The sequence below is a fragment of the Dreissena polymorpha genome, chromosome 6 (genome assembly GCF_020536995.1).
Source record: "Dreissena polymorpha isolate Duluth1 chromosome 6, UMN_Dpol_1.0, whole genome shotgun sequence".
Classification (NCBI taxonomy): domain Eukaryota; kingdom Metazoa; phylum Mollusca; class Bivalvia; order Myida; family Dreissenidae; genus Dreissena; species Dreissena polymorpha.
The window spans coordinates 1,121,080-1,145,291 of record NC_068360.1 but is presented as its reverse complement, the minus strand read 5'-3'; the positions used below and the strand labels follow the sequence as shown (position 1 = coordinate 1,145,291).

Sequence of the window (24,212 nt, the reverse complement as noted above, 5' to 3'; positions counted from 1 at the left end):
ATTTATCCACATTTATACAAACAACAGCAACATATAATTATATTTATGAACTATACGACTCAACGCAGTATGTAAACGCTATCCCAATAAAACCAATTGCAATTATTTCTGTATCAGCATTAAGAGATATAAACATTTGTAAAGGATGTGCTTTAAATTATTTTTGTCTGCGTTTTAATCTGTAGTCAGAACATAAGGAATTTGACATCGTACGTTTTTTTGCGATACAACATAGGTGATATTAATATTAAATATGTAATGTATCGTACCAATATGGTTATTGAGTAACACATCATTGTTATGTACTCTTGGGATATGTATACTCCAAGCTTAGTAATGTTACCTACATTTGCCTACAAATATTGATTTCACCAAGGTCAGTCAATCGTGTTCACTTAGATTCATTTGAAGAGGTTAACTACTTAATTGTCTGGAAGAAATGCAAATGAATAAAAAATAACCGCATAACAAAAGCCTGATAAAATAGTTGTCAAGCTGGGCTCATTTCGGCGAAAATATTACCTTATAAGGGGGGGCATATTATTCATGTGTAGTATAGCGCAACAAAAATCAAATCATTCATGTCGTAGTTTTGTGTGGTTCTTTAAAAAAACAACCCTCTATCGCATATATGTAATAGAGACCGTAATTTCCTGATATATTTGACTAACAATATTATAATGTGATATTATGGCGCATCGATTTAATATGCTTAGTCCTGATCAGATAATAAACGCGTTAGATGGATGCAATTCTGACATGCATGTCGCTATATTTCATTTAACAGCAGTTTAACGTTGTTGCGAGCAGTCGGATACAGGTGTCTGACTTATATTGGACTAGCTAAAGAAACTTTAGCGTACAGTTGATATAGTATTGACATATCTGTTCGCTGAAGCCAACCCCGTATCGAAAGTCAACCAGAGTCGTAACATATTGATGTCACGCTATAAATCAAAGAAAGCTCATTTTCTTGGATACATTTCTACATATATTGGTGAATGAATATAAATTACTGCATCGGGGAATATTATAAGGTTCAAATGTTTCAAATGCATCTTACAATAGATGAAAATAACTCTCATCAGTCTGAAATTCACAATTTTGACGCCATTATCGCTTTGTTAAGTGACGAGTTTTCATTTGGATACTTTCGGTTCGACCTTGACATTTTTTGCTGAAATTGTAAACATTACTTTTGTTTTCTGATATCTATTATTTGTGATTAACAACTTACGTATGGTGGATTATAAGATTGATTTCAGTGTGAATCAGGTAGTTTTAAATAATATTTACTTTGAGTTTGTATTTACACTACAATTTGTTTACATAACAGGCCATACTAATCTAAAATACCGGGAAATGTCATTCTGAATTTGAAAAACTTGAGCACATGAGATGTTACTTAAAATAGAAATAACGTCATATGACCGTGAAATCTCGGAAGATTCGCATTTTAAGAAAGTCTGTCACATCGCTGTTTTTCTCCATATGTAAGAGCAGAATAGATACATTTTAAATGTTTAAGATAGTATTTTGTGAAATAATATATCAGTTATATGTGAAAAATGTCAATCTTTCCGATCAAGTGGTTGATTTGGGCCAATAACTGCATTTAAAAGCTGTTTTGGACCGGTCTTTGTTAACTTTCAACTTTTCGGGAATTTCTGGTTGACTTTCCCAATGGGGTTGGTCCATAACTATAAAGTCGCGCCAGTCAAAAATCATAAAAAGCGACATTTAAAGTTATGGTAGCCAGAACTAATATTGGACTAATCAAACATGCATCCCTTTTTAAATTATTGTCAACGTTAGTCAACATTTAATGCGCATTGTAAAACCGTCTATTGTTTCTAGAGATTGGACCTTAATATATATTTATTATTATTTTGATTGTGTCTAATTGCAGACTGGGGATACACGGAGGAAAATGGTATGTTGTCTAACATGTTTCTCCTTAAGGTTCATGTAGAGGCTTCATTTTGAAAAATGTGGGACCCCTAGCATTAAACTCAAATTTGACTAAAGGAAGAGTGCCACATTGAAAATGTATACATATATGCTTTAAAGGATGTTTTTCCTTCAAACTGCTACCAATTTTGTACATCAACGTATCATAACATCCACAAAATCAATCAAAATACAAAGCGATTTTAACACTAAAATAAACATTATTTTCAAAAATCTGAATCATGTTTATTCCACGTATTTCGGCGGAAAATTATATAACTAGTGAATAATATCGACATTGACGAGGGCAAGTTACGCTTAAATAGTAAAAAAAGTTTACATATCTAGAAATATCAAAACTCGAACACATGTCATTTCATCACCATGGGGGAGGCCATTTTTAAATCAATAAAATAGAAAGAAACATGCTAAAAACTCACGCATCGCCTAATTGACATTCCAAACGGTTGACGATGACAAATGCATTGGATTGTAATCTTTCCGTTGATGTTTGCAAACTGCACGATCAGACCTCATAAACACTCAAAAGAATAACTATGTAAGAAGCATTTCACCAATGTTTACAATCGTTGTCGAATCACACGACATATATTATTGCGCATAAAATAGTACGCTTACAGACTGATAGAAAGATCGATACGTAACTCTGTTCAATTCATCACGGTATACTATTCTATAGATAATATATAATAATACATCGCTTTAACAATCTAAAAGTATAAATAATTCTTTTAAACGGAGTTTTTAATAACGAAAGTGAAAACAACGGAAGTTGGATGGATAGTCTGTGAGATGCACGTCGGCTCCAGAAAAACAATACAAATAAACTAAAAAAGACGTGTGGGGGACAATTTTCAGCTGGATAATATTTGTAATAAGGTAAGTGATGATATCTCTACGTGGTCATTTCTATTATTTAGTGCGATCTCTTGCTGATTAATGTTAAAAGTTGTTTTACTAGTTGCCACCCAACTGTCAAAATAAGTATTGTGTTTTCTCAGGTATGTGTATACACATACCCGTTTTTCTCACCACTGCACGTGGTTTCGACCGATTTGTTTTGCACGTTTTTCTACGGATCACAGCGATGGCCACGCTTTCAAAATGGGTAGAAGGAATAGAAATATAAAATCAATCGTTTGCCAATTTCTTTTTATTCGTTTACAATTTTAAATGTCGTCTGCAATCTATTTCAATTTGAGATGGTTTAAAATTTGCAATTTGGTTGAGAGGTAAATAACACAATTGTTAAGCCTTTGAAATAGAATTGTGACTCTTATTATCCACCATACCTGGATTTTTAAAAAGTAGTTACGTTTAGTTATTTTTAGAACTTTGTTTAGGATATTTATCCAAAAAAGGCAGTTGAATAAAAACTAATTTGTTGTTTTATGACAATAATTTTCTGTGAAATGTTGCTAACTTGACCTTGTATATGTATATAGATTTGTATTTATTCCACTTAAGGTAGTGCATATCCTTCCTAACTTTAGATTGAGATTTTGTAAATTAGTGTAAAAATATATTGGTTTTAAACCAAAATATGAATAAAGCACACAAATATTGACTGTCAAAAATGTGTTTATGTTATTCTATCCGTCTTTAGCTTTAAAATGATATATAGTTTGACCATATTGTACCACATTCAATGAAGAAAAACCAAAGCGAAGTTTTAATGAATTTTATCCCCCCCATGAACCTTAACAAACGATGCATGTTTATAGTCGTCGCAAAGACACAGTTAATATGTTTTCTTAAATTCTAAATGTCTTCTATAAGATTGTATTTTTTTGAGTATGTACACAATATTCTTTCATATAATTTCGATATAACATGCATATGGTTTAATTTTCGCCCAAAGCGGCCTGTAACCGAAAATTGCTTCCTTTAAAAAATAAATGTTACTTTTCATCTGTCAGCAACTTTTTGTGGAGTTCGTACATTTTTAATATTTCACGCCCCAATTTACTTTCCAAAACAGGACCCAATAACTGGCAAAAGCATTATCCGATCGCCGTGTGGGGCCGCCGTCAATCACCGATCAATATCGTTTCGCGAAATGCGACGTACGACTCTGCTCTCACATTCCTTAGCATTGCCTACACACCGGAAGACGATGTCAAGCTGAAGAACAACGGACACAGCATAGAGTTTCAGATCACCAAGCCCGGATGTAAGCGCGTAGCCATGTTAACGTATGCAGCTTATATGGGGAATGTTTCACTCAACTTAAAGGGGCTCGTTTCTTTTTTTTTATATACAAAATTGGGACTTTAGCTTGTGTTATTGGTCTGTGGGTATTGTACATATATTACTTTTTGCATAAACATTTTATGTTCCCACATGCCACGCACGAATGTTTTGTATACACAGAATATAATATAATCAAAGTTCATGTTGATGCTTATTATCTCATTGATGTTTCTAATTTTCCTACCTTCTAACCCCAGTTTTGACCGGTGGTCACCTTGGCAACCAGCAGTTCAGGTTGGCACAGTTCCATCTGCACTGGGGAGCAGACGACACCCGGGGATCGGAGCATACGATTGACGGGAAGCAGTTCGCAGCCGAGGTACATCTGTAAAACCGGTTGTTTCAAAAAGTCTTCGATGAATACGTAAAATACATTTACGAAACATGTACAGTGATAAAACATATTTGAAACCAGGACATATATGTCGTTAATAATTTGAATATATATATGTTAACTCGAAAACATGATCATGTAAATAAGCACACGAGCGAAATAGAAATAAAACAAGTAACTTAAATATCGAATTATATACTCGCCGACATATGATATCTCGCGCACGAATCTTAATTCTAAACTAATCATGATTGGGCTTGAATCTTTTTCATAACGTAACCAGTAGGAACAACTTCACAGTCCATGAAAAAGATAAATGCTACAATCACACCTGGGATGTATCAATACTACTGTTAACATACTAAAAACTAACTAACAATAAGTTTGCTGAATTACTCTTTGTATGTTTTGCGTGACTTTGATACCTTTCACTTATCTGCCATTTTCTCTCTTGTATAGTCATTGTTTATGGTGTACTTAATAAACTACACGTATGGTTATAATCTAATTATACATCCATAATAAATGTATTATCAGGCAGCTCGATAGTGCGCGTGCATGTGGTTAGCGCTAGCAATAGACTCAGTTGACTGCGGAGGCTTGTATGTATATACTAACAGAGTGGCAACGGGTATGACTCATGCATTCAATTTAAGGCCTATAGTGTTCCATCCTTTCCCTTTTAAAAAAGATAGACATGATCTATAATGTACTAGTGATAAATACAAGTAATTATCATTTGCTTAAGCATATGCACATAGCAAGCAGTATATATGATCCTTCACGAATTCATGCAAATGATAAATCAAATACAAGTAACGCATGTGTAATGTCACACGTCTTCACCTAATTACATCACACTATTTACAAAGTTAAGCACATAGTCTTTGAACCGCTGGTATGGCTTAACATATAAAAGGCCTGATCAAGTTGTTGTTATTAGTGGTTCAATAGAAGATTGTTTTTGTTTTTCTGGGCCCTTATCATTCGGAAGTTCTATGGGAGGTAATTCTGGTGCATCAAAGAATCGTTCATTTTCACGATTCACCTCCCTTCAAGTGTAGAGTTCTGATATCTTTCTCAATCTTTCTAAGATGTTTTCGATTTCTATTGATGACGCCGCCAGATTTTGTTCTTACATCATATGAACGAATTTGGGGGGGTTGCCTAAACTGTTCCTCTTTCCAAAGTTTTGTTCCGTTCCGTTGGTTGTATGCAAACGGTGTCACCGACATTTAATGGCTTTATGTCACGTGCATTGAGGTTGTAGTTATGCGCTTGACGTTCTTTACTTTCCTTGAGCTTTAGGTGTACCGTCATTGGCTACTGCAGGCTGAAGCTTCGAAGACTTGATGGGTAACAGTGTTCTTGTTGAACAACTGTTGCGCTGGGCTATAGCGAGTAGATTGTTGCGGAGTATTCCGGAAATTTAGCAATGCTATCATAGGATCAGTGTTCGAGTGTTTCGCTTTTTTCATTTTTCCAGTTTTACAGCATTCTCGGCTTTTCCGTTACTCTGGGGATATCGAGCTGATGAGTATGAGTGAATAATGCTCCATTCATTTTAAAAAGCTTTGAACTGCTCAGATCTGAACACTGTAGCTTGATCTGACAAAAGCGTTTCAGGTATTCCGTGTCTTGCAAAGTGTTGCTTAAGCTTTGTTATGATTATTTTGGACGTGGCTTGTTCCAAGTAATCGATTTCAAAGAATTTGCTGAAATTGTCTACTGTCACTAAGTACTCTTTGTTGTTGAATGTGAAAACGTCCATTGCTACTTTAGCCCATGGACGATCTGGTAAGTCGTGGCTGATAAGCTGTTGCTTACACTGCTTCCTACCGAACGACTGGCATATTTCACACTTGGTGACGTAATTTTATGTTTCTGACGTTATGTTCAGCCAATATACGCTGTTGCGTGCTCTTGCTAGACATCCTTCAACACCAGTGTGAGAATGAATATGTTCTAGCGCGTGTTTTCGCATCGATTTCGGCACCACTACACGATCTCCTCGGAATATAATTCCATTTTTGCATGAGAATTCATCGCGCACTGATACATATGGCTTTGCTTCTCGTTGCGTATTTGACCATCCGTTGCCTATTTGATCAATCACGATTCTGAAGAACGGGTTTGATAGTGTTTGCTTGCGTAGATTGTTTTGTTATGCTTGAGAAAGCACAAGATAGTCCGTCATGTTTGTACTTTCAATCTCTTTTTCGTACTCCGAGAGTACAACGTCGTCGAGTTTCGTTGAACCATGGCCATGATAAGCTCTTGAAAGCGTATCCGATATGTACATGTGTTCGCCTTTCTTGTACAAAATGCCATAATCGTACATTTGCAGTTTGAGTAGCATCCTCTGCAAACGTTTCGGAGCTCTGATCAACGGCTTTTTGCTTATTATTTCAAGCGGCTTATGGTCACTCTCTACAGTCACTTTCCGACCATATACATATTGGTGAAACTTCTCAAATCCGAATAGCACATAATAGAAGAAGAGTTCCTTTTCGATTTGCGCATAGTTTATCTCCGATTTTGACATTTCTCGACTTGAAAATGCAACAGGTTGTCCATCTTGAAACATCACACAACACAATCCGGTATCGGATGCAACACATTGGATTGTAATTTCGAGCTTTGAATAGAAATATCGCAGCATTACACACTGCTTGCTCGATCGCGTTTAGTGCTTCGTCCTGCGCATGGGGCCACTGGAATAAGTTGTCCTTGTGTGTAAACTGGCGTAGTGGCTCACAAATGTCACTGAGCTTGCTTAGAAACTTTGTCAAATAATTGACAAGACCTAATAGTCTCTGCACACCCTTCTTGTCTGTTGGTTTTGGCATTTTCACGATTGCTTCAACTTTCGAGGGGTCCGGTTTAACACCTTTGTCCGTTAATACATGACCAACAAACGGCATGCTTGTCTTATGTAGCTGCAACTTGTCCTTGTTTAGCTAAATGTTGCGTTCTATGCATCGTGGCAACAATTTTTCCAAGTTATTATCGTGGTCTCTGATGGTTTCGTCGTATGTGGAGCCTGTGCCGTAGATAATTATATCGTCCGCTATGGCGCATGTTCCTCTGAGACCACTAAGGCTTTCTTGCAGATACTGCTGGAAGTATTCCGGTGCTGGAGATATTTCAAGCGGCATCTTGAGGCAACGGTTCTTTCTGTTAGGCGTTTAAACTGATGTTAAATAGCTAGAAACCTCATCTAACTTATCATGCCGAAAAGCATTTTTGACATCGCATTTATTGAATACTTTTGCTTGTGAAAGCTCTGATAATAAATCTTCAACCACTGGCATCAGGTAGTGGCTACGCTTCAGCGCTTTGTTACGGGGCTTAGGATCGATGCATAGACGAACCTTTCAAGAAGCACGTTTCACAATTACCAAACTAGATAACCAGTAAGTGGGGGTGTCAACTTCCGCAATTGTCCTATTATTCTCAAGTTTATCTAGCTGCTTTTTGAGCTCAAGTTTCAATGATAACGGCACGCGTCGTACAGGCATTTTCACTGTTTGAACAGTATCATCAACGTTCAAATGAAGTGGCTTAGAAAATTTACATTTACCAATGAAGACTGTTGAAAATTTCTGTTCAATATCATGCATTGACAAACAATCAGAGTTGTCCACAGGGCATATGTTTTGATATTGAATATTTATCAATTGCATTTCTTGGATTGCTTCTGCGCCCAGTAACGGGTATACAACGTTATCAATCACTAAAAATTCAACATTTACCTAGCATGTGTCTTTGGAATTGTTATCATTAATTTGCATTTCCCTTCAGCTTTGATCACTTATTTGTCATACATTCTCAGTTTTGAGTCAGTATATTCAATTTTAACTCCTGGGATTAGTGACCGTGGAATTATATTTGTTGTCGCGCTCGAATCTAATTGAAATTTAATTGTTTTCCTGAGTTTCACTTGTAACATGTTTGCATAAATTTTGTTCTGAAAACACTTTCCTGCGTTTAGTGTTAATATGTCATCGCAATTCCAATCATCTGAAAGGTCACATTGTTTCACATGGCGTTTGTGTTTTGATTTTCTGGCTGAGCGACATTCTGACGCATAATGATTCAGCTTTCCACATTTCGGCACTTTACCCCAAATGCCTGGCACTTGTTTGGCATGCAATTTGTTCCACAGTAAGGACATTTCTTGACGGCTGACTTTGGTCCTTTGTGATTGCTTTGCTTTTGTTGCGGCTTCGATTTTGTTTTGACGAAATGCACATTGTCGGACACACCTGGCGCACCATTGCTAATTGTCTTAATTTTTGCACTTGAGGCTTCTGTGGCCCTGCACATATCAATGCATTTTTGCAAAGTTAATTTTTTTGTAAAAGACGTTTACGCACCTATGTGTCGCGTTTTCCGATAACCAATCGGTCTTTGATTAAGTCAAAGTTCAATAGTCCGTATTCGCATGTCATGGCAAGTTGGCGTATTTTTGACGAATACGTGTCAAGTGAGTCCATCTCATCTTGAACGAACGTATGAAACAGGTATCTTTCGTACGTAACGTTGGTCTTCCCAACACAGAATGCTTCGAATTTCTGTAGAATGACGTCTATGTATTCCTGACTTTCGTCCTGAGTGAATGCGAATCCCTCGAACACTTCCATAGCTTCCGGTCCTATGCATGTTAGGAACGTAGCGGCAAGTAAATCCTTTGCTTTGGCACTTAGTCCTGATGTTTGTTCGTAGTTAATTCACGAGCGCTTAAATTTTTTCCAGTTTGTGGCAATGTAACCGTCCATGTCGAGCTTCCCAGGAAACGGTATTAACGATGACATTGTCGCTGGCGCTACTATCGCGGTTGCTGGTGGTGCTTCATCATCCATGGCGTAGATTCAAATAATTGGCACAGATAACAAAATGTTTTTTTCTTAAACTGTCCGAACGGATTAATCCAAAAGTCAGCTATCTGTGACACCGTGTGTTTGGTGTACTTAATAAAATACACGTATAGTTATAAGTTTATTATACAGCCATAATAAATATATTATCAGGCAGCTCGATAGTGCGCGTGCAAGTGGTGAGCGCTAGCAATTTACTGAGTAGACTGCGGAGGCTTTTATGTATATACTTACAGAGTGGCACTGGGTATGACTCATGCATTCAATTTAAGGCCTATGCTTATTGTAAGTTGGGTAACATTTAAACAATGTTTGTGTTGAATTGGGTAATGTCGGGCGACCGGACCGACGGACGGTTTCCAGCAGTTGCATTCAAGTCTATAACTTAATTTGCATAGATTACTGTTAATTAAATATTACATATTTTAATTTAACCTACAGGCCTTTCTTTGTATTGAATATTTGCCCAGTTGGGTTTAGGTCATAGGTCACTGTTACAAATAATTTGAACAGTAAACAGGTGGTTTTCAGTCAAATATGTTTTTAACCTTAAAACATTTTATTAGCATCGTCAATAGGTTTTTGTGGGTCGAAGGCATCCCACTCCATAACTTACATAGTTTACATGATATGCATGCATGTTATAGCATATTTTATACATTTAAAAGTCAAATGCGTTTACATAACAATATAGCATTTCTTATAGGAACAGTTAACAAAACAATACTTCTTGATTCTTATATCACACATTCTGGAGAAGAGGTTACAATTGTTCCCATTGTTTGCTTTTACACGATTCATTAAAATAGTTAATTTCATTTAGTACATGACAATGCAAGGACATGTATAATTTTGCAGCTTTTACAGTGGGTGTAGATTTGTTCATTGTACAATTATAATAAATGTTAATGGGCAAGTTTGAATACACCAAGCACGGAATCGCATTTTCCGTGAGTAAGGTTAAGGTTAATGCCATTTTAACTTAAAATAGACAAATAATTTCCGCTAAATTACTGTAGTTAGATAGAGTTATTAGCAGTGAATTTTTGTGTATAGGTACTTGGTAGCTTACATGCAGACATATGAAGGGATCTAATTTGGGGCCAATCTGACTAAGGTACAGGTAACTGTAAAATAGAAAGAGTTAAGTTAGATATATTGTGCTGAAATGTATGTAGGTTAAATGTATACCACGGTTGGGATAGACTTTTGATCAATTGTGTAAATGTAAAGTTTACTTTACGAAAAACAAATTAAAAAATAAATGTTTCCGCTCAAAAACTTGATGTGCATTTTCTTGCTGTGTTTTTGTTTGCTGTGTGTTTTTTTCTTTAATAATGGGTCCGGTATTCGTCCCCATTCCCGATGGAAAAAAGTATATATTTTTCCCATATGGGACCTAAAATTTCCCAATTTAAGGGTTCCAAAAAATAACAATATTTTTATTTCAACATTTTGTTCATCTCCCATCCAGCCATATAAGTTCAACCTTAGTAAAAATAATTTTGAAAACACTTCTATTTTGAATTTGAAGCATTTGTTTAGCAAAATAGCAACAAAACTAATTTCCTTATTTTAGTAAAAACGCCGCGTATTTTCCCTATTCAAAGGGGCCCGGCCACATTCCCAAAATGGTGAAAAAACACACTGGATGCTGGGCGTTGTTTTGAAATGTTGTGTATTTGTAAATTATCAGCAGATTAGCTTTAAGCTTTGGGATGTATTGTAAGTCCGTTGTAACAAGGACGAGGTAACTGCTATTAAACATTGGACAAAAGCAACAAATGCAAAAGAACTTGAGTTTGGAGATATTACCGCTGAAGTTGTGTGTGTATATAGCTTATGTGTGGACCCAGCTTAGCATTAGCACAATTATTTGATTAAATTGTTAACTTAAACGTTATAATATGGTTTCGTGGCATTGGCATGGTTCTCGTAAAAATATGCGATCACACAATATGTTCGTCAATCACCCGGTTCTCCATTGCAGCTTCACCTCGTCCACTGGAACACAAAGTATGGCAGCTTTGCGGAGGCTGTGAACATGATAGACGGACTCGCCGTTCTCGGGATTATGATCAAGGTGACACGAAGCGTCCGAGAAGCCGATGTGGTGGTCGGCAAAAAAGCGCGCTTATGTCTGTATATTCAGTGTGCAAGTGTATCTATAATAAGGATAGGAATCTTTCTCATGAAGCCCACATTTGTAAAAAAATAATAATACTTTCAATGAATGTCAAATGGCGCTTAAAAAAGTGGAGAGCGGTAGTGGATCTTTTTTTAAGAATATTTAAAATAATTTAATAAACCGGGACACACATGAACAATATACGCGTTATCATTGTTTGTTTTTTTTCAAATTTATTTATTGAAGTGATTTAATAATATTTAAAAAAAACGTATCAATAAACTTATATTGTCATTTTCGTTACATGCCGTTTCAAAAATTCAAGCATTTTCCAAGCGCGCCGGTATTTATTGATGCTTTCTCCACAAAATTTCAGTCTGGCGAGGAGCATCCCTTCTTCTCCGTCGTGTTGAACAACGTAGACAGGTTGATTCAACCTGGTATCATGGTGACCATCCCCAGCTCCCTCGACCCCATCGACCTGTTGCCAGGTTAGCACACGACATCCGTACCAGGCGTATTCACATGGGAATGTTTTGTGTTTCCTTTGTCTTTTCCCTTCCCTTTCACATATTCCTTAACATAAGACCTTACCATCACCTCACCCTATCTATATACGAACCGCGGTGTTAGAAAACCTGGCTTTATGTCTGTGCGTCATGTTTCGTCCCATATTAATCTGCACAAGCTTATCAAGGATAACAATTTCTGCTTTTATTTAAATTTTCGTTTAATAAAGTATCTTCTAAAAGAAAAGCCAGTCTAGGCTGAAAGTGTCGTCCCTGATTAGCCTGTGCTCATCTGGAACGACACCTATCGCACATGTAGCAAGTTCAATTTTTCCAGAACGAGGCTCATATCTTCCCGTTCTTAACCTATTCTCTTTTTTTGTAACTTCTGTTTCTTAATTTGGACTATCTTTCTTCTCTTCCTCATCTTTCTTCCTCATATCTTCCATCTCTAAGAAATATTTTTTCTTTTGCATCATTATCGGCTTTATCCTTGTCTTGTTCATCTTTTTTCTTTTTCTTACTCCATTCCTTGCCCTTTTTGTCTTGTAGTGCACATATATCTGTTCTTCTTATTAGCATTATCAATTTACTGGTATTTGTGTTTAACATTATATATAAACTCCTATTTCTGGTAGTACGAACATTGATATAATTCGTAAACAACTAATATCGGTAAAATCATAGATGCGGTGTATGTCAGTTACTGCAAAATGACGTTGTTTCTCACACGTTACGTCGATATTGCAGACTTCATCGACGACTACTGGACGTACGAGGGCTCCCTAACAACTCCGCCCCTCTATGAAAGTGTCCAGTGGATTGTCTTTAAGGAGCCCGTGGAAGTCTCACCCAGACAGGTATTGATCTGTAGCTGTATTTGAAGGAATTATTTTAAAGTTGGTTCCAACTTTAGTGCGTGTAGTAATTGAATTATGTCGAAGTGCTGGGACACTCCGGTTCCGCACATTATGCAGCGTCTGGTGCAAAAGGACCTCCAAAAACTTCGAAACAAATACACATCTAAAGCTTTTAGGAATGGCGAAATTATTCGATAATTCGATTTGACGGTCTTTCGAATATTTAAATATCACTTCTAATATAAGCAAATTTAAAAGAAATAAGCTATTTAAACTTAAACGTGCAGTATGGGCTTCCACTGAATAAACATGTGTATTGCTGTGCTTTTGCCGGTGATCTAATTCACGTTAAACACTACTAAATACTACGGAATCCGGATAGGGCCAAGTTGAGTGTCGCGTGTCGACCTTCGAGGTCGACACACGATATTCTCGCGACATTCTCTCGACGCTCTGTCGACGCGCGACAAATCAGTCGACAGTTTATATTTGAGTGTCGCATATCGCGCTGGGTTTTAGAAAAAAAAATTCGAAGAAAATCTTGACTGTCGACTGATTTGTCGCGCGTCGTTTTGAGCGTCGAGAGAATGTTGCGAGAATGTCGCGAGAATATCGTGTGTCGACCTTCGAGCGCGACACTCGACATTCTCGCGACATTCTCTCGACGCACGACAAATCAGTCGACAGTCAATATGATATATCGCGAGATTGTCGCCTGTCGACCTAAAAATCACACGACATTCTCTCGATGAACGACATTCTCTCGACGCTCAATACGATATATCGAGCCAATATCGCAAAATTGTCGCTTGTCGACCTAACATTCCCTAGGTCGACACACGACATTGTCTCGACGCGCGACAAATCAGTCGACAGTCAATATTTGAGTGTCGCATATCGCGCTGAGTTTTAGAAAAAAAAATCGCAGAAAATCCTGACTGTCGACTGATTTGTCGTGCGTCGTATTGAGCGTCGAGAGAATGTCGCGAGAATGTCGCGAGAATGTCGTGTGTCGACCTTCGAGCGCGACACTCGACATTCTCGCGACATTCTCTCGACGCACGACAAATCAGTCGACAGTCAATATGATATATCGCGAGAATGTCGCATGTCGACCTAAAATCACTAGGTCGACACACGACATTCTCTCGACGCTAAATACGACGCTCGACAAATCAGTCGACAGTCAAGATTGACTGTCGACTGATTTGTCGAACGTCGAGAGAGCATCGAGAGAACGTCGTATGTCGACCGGTGTGGGAGTAATTTTTTCATCTGCAAGCAAGGTGTTATAGTAACTTTTTCAGCTAAAGTAAAAATAGCGGCATCTAGTAGCAGCAATAACAGCAGCAGCAGCAGCAGCAACAGAAGCAGCAGCAGCAGTAGCAGCAACAGCAGCAGTAGCAGCGTAGTAGCAGCAGCTGCAGCAGTAGTAGCAGCAGTAGCAGCAGTAGCAGTAGTAACAGTATTAGTAGTTGTAGTAGTAGTAGTAGTAGCTGAAGTAGAAGCAGTAGCAGCAGCATTAGTAGCAGAAGCAGCAGAAGAAGCAGCAGCAGTAGCAGCAACAGCAGTAGCAGCAGTAGCAGAAGAAGTAGCAGTAGCAGCAGTAGCAGGAGTAACGGCAGTAGCAGCAGAAGAAGGAGTAGCAGCAATAGCAGTAGTAGCAGAAGTTGCAGCAGCAGCAGCAGTAGTAGTAGCAGTAGAAGGAGTAGCAGTAATAGTAGTAGTAGCTGTAGTAGAAGCAGTAGCAGCTGCAGCAGTAGCAGTATCGGCAGTAGCGGCAGTAGCAGCAGCAGTAGCAGTAGTAGTAGTTGTCGTAGTAGTAGTAGTAGTAGCTGCAGTAGAAGCAGAAGCAGCAGCATCAGTAGCAACAGTAGCAGCAGTAGCAGTATCAGCAGTAGCGGCAGTAGCAGCAGCAGTAGCAGTATTAGTAGTTGTAGTCATAGTAGTAGCTGCAGTAGAAGCAGAAGCAGCAGTAGCAGCAGCAGCAGCAGCAGCAGTAGCAGCAGCAGCAGTAGTTGTAGTAGAAGTTGTTGTAGTTGTAGAAGTATCTGCAGTAGAAGCAGTAGCAGCATTAGCAGCAGCAGCAGTATCAGCAGCAGAAGTAGCAGCAGTAGCAGCAGTAGCAGCAGCAGCAGTAGCAGCAGTAGCAGCAGTAGCAGGAATAGCAGTAGTAACAGTATAAGTAGTTGTTGTAGTAGAAGTAGTAGTAGCTGCAGTAGAAGAAGTAACAGCAGCATCAGTAGCAACATTAGCAGCAGTAGCAGTAGCAGTATCAGCAGTAGCGACAGTAGCAGCAGCAGTAGCAGTAATAGTTGTTGTTGTTGTAGTAGTAGTAGGTACAGTAGAAGCAGTAGCAGCAGCATCAGTGGCAGCAGCAGCAGTAACAGCAGCAGCAGTAGCAGCAACAGCAGTAGCAGAAGTAGTAGCAGTAGCAGCAGTAGCAGGAGTAACAGCAGTAGAAGGAGTAGCAGCAGTAGCAGTAGTAGCAAAAGTAGCTGCAGTAGTAGTAGTAGTAGTAGTAGCAGTAGTAGTAGTAGCAGTAGTAGTAGTAGTAGTAGTAGTAGTAGTAGTAGTAGTAGTAGTAGTAGTAGTAGTAGTAGTAGTAGTAGTAGTGGTAGTAGTAGTAGTAGTAGTAGTAGTAGTAGTAGTAGTAGTAGTGATAGTAGTAGCGGTAGTGGTAGTGAGACTGGTAGTAGTGGTAGTGAGACTGGTAGTAGTGGTAGTGGGACTGGTAGTAGTGGTAGTAGTATTTGTAATAGTAGTAGTAGTAGAAGTAATTGTAGCAGTTGTAGTAGTAGTAGTAGTAGAAGTATAAGTAGTAGTAGTAGTAGTAGTAGAAGTAGTAGTAGTAGTAGTAGTAGCGGTAGTGTTAGTGAGACTGGTAGTAGTGGTAGTGGTAGTGGGACTTTTGGTAGTGGTAGTAGTAGTTCTTATAGTAGCAGAATCAGGAGTAGTAATAGTAGCAAGAGCAGTGTAGTAGCAGTTGCAACACCACCACCAGTTGCAGTAGTTGTAGTTGTTGTAATAGTAGTAGTAGCTGCAGTCGAAGCTGTAGCAGCAGCAGCAGCAGTATCAGCAGTAGTAGAAGTAGCAGCTTTAGCAGGAGTAACAGCAGTAGCAGCAGAACCAATAGTAGCAGTAGTAGCAGTAGTAGCAGTAGTAGCAGAAGTAGCAGCAGTAGTAGTAGTAGTAGTAGCAGTACTAGAAGTAGCAGTAGTAGTAGTAGTAGTAGTAGTAGAAGTAGTAGTAGTAGTAGTAGAAGTTGTAGTAATAGCAGTAGTAGAAGTAGCGGTAGCAGCAGCAACAGCAGTAGCAGCAGCAGCAGTAGCAGCAGCAGCAGTAGCAGCAGTAGTAGCAGTAGCAGCTTTAGCAGGAGTAACAGCAGTAGCAGCAGATGCAGTAGTAGCAGTAGTAGCAGTAGTAGAAGTTGTAGCAGAAGTAGCAGCAGTAGTAGTAGAAGTAGCAGTGCTAGTAGTAGCAGTAGTAGTAGTAGTAGTAGTAGAAGTAGTAGTAGAAGTAGTAGAAGAAGTAGTTTTAGTAGTAGTAGTAGTAGTAGTAGCGGTAGCAGCAGCAGCAGCAGTAGCAGCAGCAGCAGTAGCAGTAGTAGTAGTTGTTGTATTAGTAGTAGTAGCTGCAGTAGAAGCAGTAGCAGCATAAGCAGCAGCATCGGTATCAGCAGCAGGAGTAGCAGCAGCAGTAGCAGCAGTAGCAGCAGCATCAGTAGCAGTAGCAGCAGTAGCAGTAGTAGTAGTTGTTGTAGTAGTAGTAGTAGCTGCAGTAGAAGCAGTAGCTGAATTAGCAGCAGCATCAGTATCTGCAGCAGGTGTAGCAGCAGAAGCAGCAGTAGTAGCAGCAGCCGCAGTAGCAGCAGTAGCAGCAGTAGCAGGAGTAGCAGTAGTAACAGTATTAGTAGTTGTAGTAGTAGTAGTAGTAGAGTAGTAGTAGCTGCAGTAGAAGCAGTAACAGCAGCATCAGTAGCAACAGTAGCAGCAGTAGCAGTAGCAGTATCAGCAGTAGCGGCAGTAGCAGCAGCAGTAGCAGTATAAGTAGTTGTTGTAGTAGTAGTTGTAGCTGCAGTAGAGGCAAAAGCAGCAGTAGCAGCAACATCAGTAGCAGCAGCATCAGTAGCAGCAGCATCAGTAGCAGCAGCAGCAGTAGCAGTTGTAGTAGTTGTTGTAGTAGCAGTATCAGCAGCAGGAGAAGCAGCAGCAGCAGTAGTAGCAGCAGCAGCAGTAGCAGCAGTAGCAACAGCAGCAGTAGCAGCAGCAGCAGCAGCAGCAGTAGCAGCAGCAGCAGCAGTAGCAGCAGCAGCAGTAGCAGCAGTAGCAGCAGTAGCAGCTGCAGCAGCAGTAGCAGCAGCTGTTTGTAGTAGTAGTAGTTGAAGTAATAGTTGTTGTAGTAGTGTGAGCAGTAGCAGTAGTAGCAGCAGTAGCAGCAGCAGTACCAGCAGTAGCAGTAGTAGCAGTAGTAGCAGCAGTAGCAGGAGTAGCTGCAGTAGCAGTAGTAGCAGTAGTAGCAGCAGTAGTAGTAGTAGTAGCAGTAGTAGTAGTAGTAGTAGTAGCAGCAGCAGTAGCAGCAGTAGCAAATAACTGCATAAACATTGCATGCTATTCATTTTCCAGATTTTTCATCAAGAGTCAATAACATGAACTGGACTTATTATCTCTTTTAGGTATTATCTGCCTATGGCAATGTTGAGTGCGAGCTGCACATCATAATTATGAGATTGGTTCTTATTCCATGAACAATGAAATCAAATCACAATGCTCTATAATCTGTAGATTATGTAACTTTTCAATTGTTTATCAGTCTATTAACAACCATTCATTGTAATAGCCTTACATATAGATGATACAAGTGTTGTTTATTCATAGATCAATAATTGATGGAACTTGGAAATAATTTGATCTGGAAAATTTTTGAAAATTGGGAACCTTGATTCTAAATTTTGTCAAACATAGTTTTGTTCCGTGAATATAGTGTATCATGTTTTGCGTTCATTATGTTATGGATTTTGTTGTTCTTCTGGTTTAAAATATATAAATAAATCACATGAAGAAAAGAGAAGCTAGTTGTTAAAATTTTATTTATTATTTTATAATTATATAACAGAGCAAAACATAACTGAAAGAATGTTGAGTGGACACATTATTAAAATAAAAGTATCGCTCAACCCAGTACAATAAAATATGCATCATTTAAAATGGTCAAATCATAAATTATTACATGTAACTGTGTCATGAATCAAAAGTAAAGAGTATTTAGACGGCTATAATCTAATTAATGCATGCGCCTAAATTGTTTTACCAGATTGCATGTTCAGTCCACACTAATCAGGGAGACACTTTCCGCTTTTGTCGTATTTTTCTATGAGCGAAAATCCAGTTATGGCAGAAAGTATCGCACCTGATAAGCCTGTGAGGACTACACAGCCTAATCTGGGACAACACTATGTACATGCATTAAAATCTCTTTTTACAGAGCGAGCCTCAAATATTTATTAAATGATTAATTAAGTCTTCTTACATGATTTTTTTAAGAAACACTCAGAAATCTCTCAGTAAAACATGATTTATTTGATAGCAGGCGCAGGAAAATTAGTTGAACTTGAAGTAAAATTATTCAGGAAATGTACATGAAGTTCCAAGCTTAACTAAACAGCACTGTCATTTCAAGCAATATATCGAATAAATGTCTAATTACTCGATAGTGTGCTCGAAAATTGTCGATATTTTCTGGTATTCCCATGTAATTTGGTACTGTATGATGTTCTTGTTTTGAGAGAGTATACGCAAAATAGTTAGTATACTGTATTTTTAAATAACCCATCCAAGCTAAAGCGCATTCCATCACTTACCCTACCAAACATGCGTATTACAACTTCCGTTTCCAGACTAAAGTGAGCGATCGAAGTCGACCCTAGTTTACAGTAAAGATGGTATAGTTTTACGGCAAACGAAGTTAAACTCCTTGTCTCTATTATAGATAATAGCATATAAAAAAATAAAAAAATAGGGGCTTCCATCCTGAGCTTAGAACCAGAAGAAAAAAATGTGTTTATTGCATGGAATTTCAGCCGAATAAACATCTTAATGTGACTTGAACACTTACACGTGGGTGTAAAATAGCGTGAACCCAAACGACCATACTCGCAACAATCAAGCACCAATGACTGAATTTTGACTACTACTCTAGTAGTGCTATTATTACTGCTGCAGCTACTACTACTACAACAACTACTTCTACTGCCAATGCTGGTGGTGCTGGTGCTGCTACTGCAATGCTACTGCTACTATTACTTCAACTACTTCTACTACTACAAATATTACTTCCACTACTACCAGTCCCACTACCACTACCACTATAACCAGTCTCACTACCACTACCGCTATTACCATCACTACTACTACTACTACTACTGCGACTACTACTACTACTACTACTACTACTGCTACTACTGCTGCTACTGCTATTGCTGCTACTGCTACTGCTGCTGCTACTGCTGCTAATGCTGCTGCTTCTGCTGCCACTGCTGCTGCTGCTACTGCTGCTGCTGCTACTGCTGCTGCTGCTGCTTCTACTCCTGCTGCCGCTACTGCTGCTACTGCTATTACTGCTGCTGCTACTGCTTCTACTGCAGCTACTACTACTATTACAACAACTACAACTACTGCTAATGTTGGTAGTGCTGCAACTGCTACTACACTGCTACTGCTACAATTACTACTCCTGATCCTGCAACTACTACAACTACTACTACCACTACCACCAGTCCCACTACCACTACCACTACTACCAGTCTCACTACCACAACCGCTACTACTACTACTACTACTACTACTACTACTACTACTACTACTACTACTACTACTACTACTACTACTACTACTACTACTACTACTACTACTACTACTACTACTACTACTACTACTACTACTTCTACTACTACTTCTACTACTACTACTACTGCTACTACTACTACTACTGCTGCTACTTCTGCTACTACTGCTACTACTGCTACTCCTGCTACTGCTGCTACTGCTGTTTCTCCTGCTACAGCTGCTACGGCTACTACTTCTGCTGCTGCTACTGCTGCTGCTGCTGCTACCGCTTCTACTACTACTACTACTACTACTACTACTACTACTACTACTTCTACTACTTCTACTACTACTACTACTACTACTACTACTACTACTACAGCTACTACTAATACTGCTACTACTACTACTACTGCTGCTACTTCTGCTACTACTGCTACTACTGCTATTATTGCTTCTGCTGCTACTGCTGTTACTCTTGCTACAGCTGTTACTGCTACTACTGCTGATACTGTTGCTGCTGCTGCTACAGCTTCTACTGCATCTACTGCTACTATTACTTCTACTACTACTTCTATTACAAATATTACTACCACTACTACCAGTCCCACTACCACTACTACCAGTCTCACTACCACTACTACCAGTCTCACTACCACTACCGCTACTACTATCACTACTACTACTACTACTACTACTACTACTACTACTACTACTACTACTACTACTACTACTACTACTACTACTACTGCTACTACTACTACTGCTACTACTACTACAACTACTGCAGCTACTTTTGCTACTACTACTTCTGCTGCTACTCCTTCTACTGCTGTTACTCCTGTTACTGCTGCTACTTCTACTGCTGCTATCGCTGCTACTGCTGTTGCTGCTAATGCTGCTGCTGGTACTGCTGCTGCTGCCACTGATGCTGCTGCTACTGCTGCTAATGCAGCTTCTTCTACTACTACAACAACTACTATTACTGCTACTGCTGCTGCTACTGCCGCTACTGCTGATACTGCTACTGCTACCGCTGCTACTGTTGCTACTGATGCTGCTGTTACGGCTTCTACTGCAGCTACTACTACTACTACTACAACAAATACTAATACTGTTTCTACTGCTACTGCTGCTTCTGCTGCTACTGCTGCTACTGCTGCTGCTGCTACTGCTGCTGCTGCTTCTCCTGCTGCTGATACTGATGCTGCTTCTAATGCTGCTACTGCTTCTACTGCAGCTACTACTACTACTAGAACAACTACTACTACTGCTAATGCTGCTGCTGCTACTGATGCTGCTGCTACTGATGCTGCTTCTACTGCTGCTTCTATTTCTACTGCAGCTACTACTACTACTACAACAACTACTAATAATGCTACTGCTGCTGCTACTGCCGCTACTGCTACTGCTGCTACTGTTGCTACTGATGCTGCTGTTACTGCTTCTACTGCAGCTTCTACTACTACTACTACAACAACTACTAATACAGTTACTACTGCTACTCCTGCTACTGCTGCTACTTTTGCTACTGCTGCTACTGCTGCTACTACTGCTACTGCTGCTGCTGCTACTGCTGCTGCTGCTTCTGCTGCTGCTGCTGCTGCTACTGCTGCTACTGCTGCTGCTGCTACTCCTGCTGCTGAAACTGATGCTGATGCTTATGCTGCTACTGCTTCTACTACAGCTACTACTACTACTACAACTACTACTACTGCTACTGCTGCTGCTGCTGCTGCTGCTGCTGCTACTGTTGCTGCTACTGATGCTAATACTGCTGCTGCTGCTACTCCTGCTGCTGACACTGATGCTGCTGCTAATGCTGCTACTGCTTCTACTGCAGCTACTACTACTACTACTACTACAACAACTACTACTACTTCTACTGCTGCTGCTGCTACTGATGCTGCTGCTACTGCTGCTACTGCTGCTGCTGCTGCTACTCCTGCTGCTGCTAATGCTGCTGCTATTGCTGCTACTGCTTCTACTTCAGCTACTGCTACTTCTACAATAACTACTCTACTGCTGCTGCTGCTACTGCTGCTGCTGCTACTACTACTACTACTGCTACTACTACTACTGCTACTCCTGCTACTTCTGCTACTGCTGCTACTGCTGCTACTGCTGCTGCTGCTTCTGCTGCTGCTGCTGCTGCAACTATTGCTGCTGCTGCTACTGTTATTGCTGCTAGTAGATGCCGCTATTTTTACTTAAGCTTAAAAAGTTATTATAACACCTTGTTTGCAGATGAAAAAATTACTCCCACACCGGTCGACACACGACAATCTCGCGACATTCTCTTGACGCTCTTTCGACGCGCGACAAATCAGTCTTGACTGTCGACTGATTTGTCGCGCGTCGTATTGAGCGTCGAGAGAATGTGTGATTTTAGGTCGACACGCGACATTCTAGAGATATATCATATTGACTGTCGAATGATTTGTCGTGCGTCGAGAGAATGTCGCGAGAATGTCGAGTGTCGCGCTCGAAGGTCGACACACGACATTCTCGCGACATTCTCGCGACATTCTCTCGACGCTCAATACGACGCGCCACAAATCAGTCGACAGTCAAGATTTTCTGCGAATTTTTTTTTTCTAAAACCCAGCACGATATGCGACACTCAAATATTGACTGTCGACTGATTTGTCGCGCGTCGAGAGAGCGTCGAGAGAATGTCGCGAGAATGTCGTGTGTCGACGTCGAAGGTCGACACGCGACACTCAACTTGGCCCTATCCGGATTCCGTATGTATTTGGAATGATTTGAAAGATACATAATTCAATTAAGTATTAAGGAACGTTTCAATCAGACTGATGACTGTCAATAGTTTGTGCGATACCTGTATCAGTTTAACATTTTTTTTATTAAACATATGTTCCTTATAAGAACACTTAGACCATGCGATTGTACAAGTATAGCGGTTAATCCACATAAGCGCGGTCGTATATTGCTGATTACATCTTAAGATCTCGTAATCTGATTTAAAATTATGCAATGGGCGTGATACTGTGTGTGAGAATAATCAGGCATGATATGGAGTGAAGGACTTTCGAATAAGCAGCATTCTCATTAAATGGTATGTGTTTGGTCGATAAGCGCTGGTTGTAAATACATAGAAACCTTTAAAGCCGTGATCATCGCAACCCAACATTCAATTTAAGTTCCGTAAAAAATTGTTTTCGAGTCGATGTTCAATACGGTATCGAGTTCCATAGCGTATCAACCCCTTTGCACTTGATGTAGTTTTGGTCCATTTACACACGCACGACGCACGCACGCACGAACACACACTTATATTTATATCTTATAATACGATCTGACAGTGACATTTTTCTTTCAATAAACCCCGTTCTTCTGAAACATTCAAAATTCCGTTTTAAACCTCACAGCTTTAATGGTTAAAAGATCAAAAACAGATGGTATTTGTAACTTTTATTGCAAATTGTTCAACAATTAACCAATGTTGACGACATACCTGTATATATGTATTGCTTTTGTTCACAGTTGCGAACTAAGACAATGGTTTGAAAACAACATTAAAGTGAGTCGTTTAAGTTTCTTTGTTTTCTCTAGAATTAACACACTTTAATCTGCCTTACAGCTGGACGCTCTTCGGAGTCTCATTGATTCAGACGGCAACCTCATGCAGGACAACTTCCGGCCTCCCCAACCACTTAAAGGGAGACAAGTCAGAGCCTCCTTTCAATGAAACAATGTGTATTTATTGGACGCATACATACGTTTAGGTTACGCATTATACTAGTTTATTCATCTTTTATACCACATTAGTCTAATTATAAAACGAAGCCCATAGTGATACAATGCAGCTATTTGTGCAAGAGTGTTTGTAAACTACCCAAATGGAGTGTCACCTTAAATCTAAGAAAGCATTTCTTTGATAACACGTATTGTTTGTTGAATTATAAAAACGTGTGTCCGATAAAGAATAAATATTTTGAAGGGATGTTTATGATTCGTTTTTATCCTTTAACTCAATATGTTGTTTTATTTTTCAAAATAGGTACATGCACTCATAATATAAAAAGGAATAACTTTATGACATTTGGCAGGATTCTTTGCAATCTATTTGAGAAAATGGCATATTTGTGTGCTTCTTCTTTGGGGCAACGTGAAGTTATTTTTGTGTAAATGTGCAACGTAATAAAAACAAAATACCACACTCTTGAGGAATAGCAGGATAACACAGTTAGGAAATGTATGTAAATTTCCTGGATCTTAAACTCTATGAAGCGAAATGATTTCATTCCAAACGTTCTCGACTGTATAATGAGTGCAACTGTTATGTCATTGGAAAGGAATGATATAAACATCAATTGATTTTTCAAATCGACAGTTATCTTTAAGACTTTAACAGCAATTCTGATTAAAATACATTATTTAAGAAGAGTACACAATGATATGTAGTTTATTTCGGCTGACTTTATTATCA

General features: G+C 39.1%; 1 protein-coding gene across 1 annotated transcript in view; it reads left to right on the top strand.

Annotated features, from left to right (window-relative positions):
- Positions 1-23,471, top strand: part of LOC127834125 (carbonic anhydrase 2-like) — a 30,621-nt gene extending 7,150 nt beyond the window's left edge. The window contains exons 2-8 of the mRNA XM_052359745.1: positions 1,910-1,933; positions 3,953-4,144; positions 4,422-4,543; positions 11,429-11,521; positions 11,943-12,057; positions 12,826-12,935; positions 23,364-23,471. Coding sequence (XP_052215705.1) covers positions 1,910-1,933; positions 3,953-4,144; positions 4,422-4,543; positions 11,429-11,521; positions 11,943-12,057; positions 12,826-12,935; positions 23,364-23,471 — 764 coding nt within the window. The remainder of the gene's footprint in view (positions 1-1,909; positions 1,934-3,952; positions 4,145-4,421; positions 4,544-11,428; positions 11,522-11,942; positions 12,058-12,825; positions 12,936-23,363) is intronic.
- Positions 23,472-24,212: the final 741 nt, after the last annotated feature.